We start from the raw sequence: 7,180 nt of genomic DNA on the forward strand, positions 1-7,180 counted from the left end.
GGCCGCGGTCTCTCTCGTGGAGTAGATCCGATGTGGATGAGCAATACTCTATCTCTAAAATGAGCTAAACCAATGCTAACCCTAACCCTAACTAGGAGAAGGTGGGGAGTATATATAGTGCTAGCCCACGAAGGGGTAAGTGAGAGGAGGGATACATGGGCCCTTGGCCCGATCTCTGCGCACAGGCAGGTGCCGGATGTCCGGGCTGGGGGCTGGATGTCCGGCGGCTCACGAAGAGCCGGATGTCCGGGCCTCTGGCTGGAGTTTCCCGATTCTTCTGCTCTCTAGTTAGCGTGCTCCGGATTTCCGGGCGAAGGGGCCAGATGTTCGGGGCTTCGGGGGGAGCCGGATGTCCCGGGCATGGGGCCGGATGTCCGGGCTGTCGGGGTCGCTTCCGGAGCTCTCTGGATAGGAAGGGGCCGGATTTCCGGGGGTAGGGCCGGATGTCTGGGCTGGGGCCGGATGTCCGGGGCCTGTAGCAGCTGGCTCTTCTTCCTTCTCCTTCCTTCGCTCCCGCACACACTTGGCCTTGGTCCTTGGGCTCTCCTTGGTCTCCTCGGATGTACCTGAGTATGCACAAGGTCCGCGCTTGAAGTAGCATCCATGTCTTACATGCGGAAAGGGAAGATTCGGAAAGGAGCGAGTTCACCTTGTGTCCAATGGCGTATGCTTGAGTGTACATGGGGATGATCGTAGGATGCTCCGCATCAGCGCCTGTGTGGTGGTGATGATGAGGGTGGCGTTAGTGGAGATGGCACCGCCCAAAGGCCGGTGCGTGCGGTGGTGGAGCCTCCTCATCTTCGGTTGGACTTGTCCCTTGTTCTATGGTGGTGGAGATGGAGCAGCAATGGACATTAATCTTGGATGACGACAACTTCTGAAAGATGATGGTGGTGGCTAGGGTATGCAGAGGTATTTATAATGCCTCTCCCAAAGCCTCCTCCGTTGATGATAGTTGACTGCTTTGATCCAGGGGTGAAGGTGAGACTAATCCTCTCCCAAACCCTTCCTATTGGCTAAGGGGATCGTGTGCGAACAAACAGGGACGGTATCGGTGAAGAATCCCGTCCAAAATGACAACTTTTGGACCTGTCTCACACGGTACGATCACCGGTACAACTGCGCAGTCATACCAAATGTCGTCGAACGCTTTGGACTCCTTTGATATTTTGATCGTCATTTCTTCATACAGACTCAGATTTTGATGTTCTTGGGCTCGTTCGAATCGCTTGAAAGATGCTGACGCGCCGGTGGTATTAGATTTGGAGCACTTGAAACACTTTTTTGACCTCCCAAATGCATAAGTCTAGTCTATCAGTCCTCTTTATTTTACGCGTGTTTGGTCCCTTTCATCGTTTTGGTCCTAGGTTGATCCAAAACACCTCTAAACACAAGAAAACTAAGAAAAGTAATAAAAAAACCAAATAAAACACTAAAAATGCAATGCTCATAGTGAAAATGGTAAAAAAAACCTATGGGCACTTAAAGGGGACAATGAAAACAATAAAATGCAACCGCATGAGCATCGAACAACTCATGAGCAACTTAAGAAAAATATGATTGAGCATATATAGACGCTTAAAGGGGACAACGAAAACATATGTGCGAGTTGAATTCAAGTTTAAATTATTTAATTTTAACACTTAGTTGGATTATTATGTTTACATTTGAACTAGTGTCGCATTTGAATATTAACTAATCGGAGATTTGATATGCTATTATTTCAAGTGTTTTGGACTTTAGAAATAGAAGCACACGTTTGAGGTTCTTATAACCGTATCTGCATACGCACACAAATATTGTGTTCGCTTCGAGGAATGTTTACATTCCATTCCTGGTTTTCATACCACCCCGTCCTGATTTATTGGCTCCCTTCTTATTTTGTGTCGAATTTTGACCATAGCTTTGATCAAAAAATGTTAATGGATGTTACGAAAAATTATATCCTTGGATCACATTTGAACATAATTTTTGATAATGTTATTTTTACTGTGCATAGCTTATATTTTATTAGTTAAAATTATGATCAAAATATGACCCTAAATACTAGGGAACTAATAAATCAGGACGGAAGTAGGATGTACTAGTAGTAGCTCTAATAAACACCACCTGCATTATTAAGGATGCCATAAAAGGGGCTACATAAAACACAAGGAACAAGAAAAACAGTTCAAAGCACGCACGACACTCCCAGCAAACTGCAAACGCGGGATCAAACTCTAAGAAGGTAGACGCTAAGCTCGGGGCCGACGCTGTTGGCATTGCTGCCGCTGTCCGGGTTGATCATGTAGAATGCCTCCGAGTCGCGCGAGCCCACCACGCGCTCGAACCGCGCGCGCATGTACATGACGTCGCCCTCGCCGCCACCGCATGACGCCGGTATGACCCCGGCCCCCATGGACACGGGCTCCAGCGCGCGCAGCACCCGCCAGTCTGCGGCCCCGCACTCGCGCCGCACCGCGTACCCGCATCCCTTGCCGTTGCAGTAGGCGCGCCACACCGTCTCCTCCAGCAGCTTCCTGCCCGCGCCGGCGCCCGCGCCGGCGCCCGCGCCAGCAGTGGTGCCGGGGAATGCGGAGGCGCCCTTGGAGCGCTCGCACTCGAGTGCGATGCGCACGAGGCCCGAGGCCATCTCGCGAACTAGCGACGCCGTGGGCGCGGTCAGCTCCAGCAGCAGCGCCGGGCACGCGCGCGGGTCGACCTGGAACGCGAGGTGGACGTGGCCGCGACGGTGCCCGTACAGCGTGCCGGTAAGCCGCGAGCCGAGGCCGACCTGCCGGTGCCGGCCGGAGATTGCCGCTGCCAGCGCCGTGCGCAGGCGCGACACGGCCGTGCGGCCCGGCCTAGTATTCTTGCGGTGCTGCTTGAGCGGCTTGGGCGGGGGAGACACGAAGTCCTCCGAGTGGAAGGACCGGCAGGCGGAGGAGAAAGCCAAGGACGCCTCCTCGTCGTCCTCGGCATGCTTATCCGAGCTGATCTTGACGAAACCTTCCTCCGCGGCGGCGGTGCTAGTGGCGCCATGGCTGCTGCTCTTGCCGAGAACCGGCCACTTGAAGTGCCTCCGGGAGAAGGAGAAGGAGGACTCGTGGGGGCTTCTCTCCATGATGTTTCTCATGGTATGGTTTCTTGCAGAAGCTGCTGTCTATTGCGCGCCGGCTGTGTGTGCCTATGTATGGAGGATGATGGACGGAAGGAATGGGGTTTTGTACTGTGAGGGGAAACTGGTGAGCAGAACCCACCAAACTGAGCAGACAGGAGAGAAGAGAAGAGAAGAGAAGCGTGTGTGTGAGCTCTGTCTTGTTTCCCCCTTGTTTCTGGCTTGGCTCTGTTGTGTGTTGTTGTGTCTCGAGGTCGAGGAGGAAATGGAACACAGGCTGCGGTGAGTCTGTGCCTCTGCGGTCAGGCCCGGCACCGGCAGGCAAGCAGGCACGCAGGCACGCAGGAGAAACGAGTGCTGTAGCGTTTTCGATTAAGTGCTGTAGCATTTGATAAATGAAATTCATACTCACCTCCAGACACCCTTTATCGAAAAAAAGTTGTACTGCATCTCTGCGTCTGAAGTAAAAAAACGCAGGCAGCCAGAACTGCGGGGATACAAGTAAGGATTTGTCCAACTAATCGTACATCAGTACGTGTACGTGGAGTAGATTACAGAGATGTGGTGCGAGCGAGTAGGTTGGTTTGCCTGCATTGCGCTGTGCCCCTTCACTCTCAGAGTTGACAAACTGTGCCCAGCTAAGCTGGTCCGTCCATGCCCCATGTCAACTGTGTGCAAATGCTGCAAACGGTGTCACTAGTTTGACCGGTAACTAAATCTCTGGACACCATACGCGAAACATGGCAACCAGATAATGAACCAGCCAACAATGTAGGTGAATTCCAGTTGAGCATGAAGATTTGGGCGACAACGTTTTGCATTAGTAGGTGGCACGGTGCTGACTATTTCTCTCACATTGCTTGCATCCCGCTGTAACGTGCTTTACACCGGGATACTCTTGAGAAACTTGTGCCAGGTGTCTTGCGTGGGCGTGACCGAGAGCGAAGTTAACTCGATGCCTATTCAGGTGCACTAAATAATGCAAGTGTGAGCTGAGAGTTGGTTCAGAGACATACGCAGTTTAGCACGTTGAATTTCGCCCGCCCCTGTCTCAAGGCCCAAATGCCTCCAAGCTGCCTCCTGAGAAAAAGGGACATGGAGAAAAGCACAGTGGCGCGACCGAGCTTAGGGTCTCTTTGATTCAAAAAATTTTGATAGGATATTTGAAGGATTAGAATCCTTAGAAATTTTTCCTACATTGTTTGTTTGATTCGTAGGATTGAATCCCGTAGGATTTTTTCCTCAGGATTTATTTGTACTACATTTCACAGGAATTTTAACATCCACTCCAACCTTTTGAAAGAAATCTTTTGTTTTTCCCGTGACACAATCAAACAAACTCAAATTCTATAGAGATCCAATGGTCATGCCATTTCAATCCTACGTTTTTCCTATTTCTGTGTTTTTGCAATCCTATGAATCAAAGAGGCCCTTAATCTGTCCCCACAATGACGCTCAAATCATGACGGCGGCCCGGGTGTGGATGTGGATTGCTTGAGGTGAAACGGAAACACATCCAGGCACTGTTTGTCGCTGCACACATTGTAAAGGACTAGAGCTTGAACTTGTGCGAATGAAACGAGGAAAAGGAGACGACAAAGGCAGCTGTGTTTTCCACCCCTTGTGATCCGTGCGGTCGATAAGACAGAGCAACACGGTAAACAAAGCAGCAAACTTTTTTCTTTTCTTAAAGGATAGTCACGGAAGACATAGCAAGCACCGAAAAGCGCAAGTAGAGGCTGAGCTCCATAGAAATCTTTTCTTTTTCAGCAAAAGAACTTTTTCTACACCTTAAAAAATTCTGAAAGAAGTAATGTAGACATATATTTGTAGTATACATGCATAAAATTTCATAAACATATATTCATATAGGATGTACACAAAAAAGGAAAATGCAGGCATTAAAATGGGCTTTTTCTTTGTTGTATTTGGGCTAGATATTTGTCTTTTTTGTGTAGCATGCAAATAAACAAATTAGTTGATGAAATTTTAAACATATTTAGAAAAAAATTATTTTTTTCAAACTTTTAAATATATTTTGATTTTTTAGAACAAGCTCCATAGAGCTCGGTCTTTGCAATGCCGCACTCTAGCAAGCACATACTAGCAGAAGAGAGTACAATAGCACCAGAGGCCAAAACCATGTCCACCACCTCGCCCGATTGGCCCAAAATCACCATATTTGACCCTATGACAAAATATTAGCATGATTTGACCCTTGTTCGAAAGTTTAGCGGCGTTAAGGTATATGGGTTACTGACATAGTCAACGGCGGTAGACCCTGGTCCACGCCCCCTGAACATGCCTACATGGCAAAGTAGCAGCGTTATTGACCACGACGGTAGCCTTCTAACCCTACCACCACGACCATCGACGATAGACTCCTCAATGGGTAAGTGGCTGGTGGGCCACCCACCCACCCATTCAATCTCATTCAATTTTCTTTTCTCATACCCGAGCTAGTGCCTTCTTCCCTCTCCCATCCAAACTCCTCTAAAATTCACCTTAAATTGGAGCCATTTGTTCGGTGAATAGGAGGCATTTCTATCCCTTGAGGTAGACTCTCCCATCCTTCATGATTTTGTTGGTTAGAATCGTCTTATTTAATGGCATTGTTAACTTTTGAGCAAACCCTACTTTTGGTGATTTCTCTCAAATCCATTGCAAAAATGGTGGAATGTAGGGTTGTATGAGTTTTATGATGTGTAGTCGGCATTATGGTTGTGGTTTGTAACCAGAACTAAGGTTATGTTTAGGGTTAGGATATGTGCTATTTAATGTCACGATCCGTTGAATACATTAGTTGTGATGTGCTTTGGATATAATGCATTAATAATGTCATGATGCATATAATACATTAGACTTGTCGTTGATCCATTAAGTCGTGTGTCATTATTTTTAGATAACGAGACTTGTTAATGTTCATTATTTGGATAAGGCGGCATTTTTCGGTAACAATGCCGACATTATTGACGACAATCGGAAAAGGGGAAGGTATGATGTTGAAAGAGTAAGGGTCAGGCGTCGCTTCTCGATTTCGTGCCCTCGAAGAACCATTTGCTGAGAAATCCCGTGTTGCAAGAGATTCTGACGATCGAAGCATCTCTTCAAACTTGGATTGGTCCCCGCTTGTATAGTGGATGGACCCGAATGTTAGAGTTAAACTCACAGGAAGGTATGATGTTGGGGTGGGATCAAAATCTCGAATGAAAAATATGCCTAACAATTCAGATTTACATTTGGAGGTACACAAGGAGGCACTTGCATTTTAGAAGTGAGAGCCTCCGGGTCGCTCCCGTTCGGGCGACTCGCGCGGAACACCATTCCTAGACGGCGCCACCAAAATTCCTGCCTACCCCTGCTCCGCCTCCACCGGACGACACCGCACCATGAAGTTGCACGACTGATAGCGGCGGTGGGGACCTGGTGACGGCGCAAGGTGACTCTCGGGCACGATGGAGAGTGGCCATGTGGTTTGACGCGTTGGCATCTTGGCCAGCGCAACGACACGCCGTGGCGGCCTCCTACACCTGGCATCCTGTCCAGTGTTGGGGAACGTAGCAGAAATTCAAAATTTTCCTACGTGTCACCAAGATCTATCTATGGAGAGACTAGCAACGAGGGGAAGGAGAGTGCATCTACATACCCTTGTAGATCGCTAAGCGGAAGCGTTCAAGTGAACGGGGTTGATGGAGTCGTACTCGTCGTGATTCAGATCACCGATGATCCTAGTGCCGAACGGACGGCACCTCCGCGTTCAACACACGTACAGCTCGACGATGTCTCCCACGCCTTGATCTAGCAAGGAGAGAGGGAGAGGTTGAGGAAGACTCCATCCAGCAGCAGCACAACGGCGTGGTGGTGATGGAGGAGCGTGGCAATCCTGCAGGGCTTCGCCAAGCACCTACGGGAGAGGAGGAGGTGTCACGGGAGGGAGGAAGGCGCCAAGGGCTCAGGTATGGATGCCCTCCCTCCCCTCCACTATATATAGGGGCAGGGGAGAGGGGGGAGGCGCAGCCTTGCCCCTTCCTCCAAGGAAGGGGTGCGGCTAAGAGGGGGGGAGGAGTCCATCCTCCCCAAGGC

The 7,180-nt window shown here is 49.4% G+C and overlaps 1 protein-coding gene across 1 annotated transcript; it reads right to left on the reverse strand.

Moving 5' to 3' along the window:
• Positions 1-2,090: 2,090 nt before the first annotated feature.
• Positions 2,091-3,355, reverse strand: LOC123058400 (protein MIZU-KUSSEI 1-like). Its single transcript, XM_044481131.1, has one exon. The coding sequence runs from the start codon at positions 3,113-3,115 to the stop codon at positions 2,213-2,215; it is 903 nt and encodes a 300-aa protein (XP_044337066.1). The 5' UTR covers positions 3,116-3,355; the 3' UTR covers positions 2,091-2,212.
• Positions 3,356-7,180: the final 3,825 nt, after the last annotated feature.

The sequence above is a fragment of the Triticum aestivum genome, chromosome 3A (assembly GCF_018294505.1).
Source record: "Triticum aestivum cultivar Chinese Spring chromosome 3A, IWGSC CS RefSeq v2.1, whole genome shotgun sequence".
NCBI lineage: Eukaryota > Viridiplantae > Streptophyta > Magnoliopsida > Poales > Poaceae > Triticum > Triticum aestivum.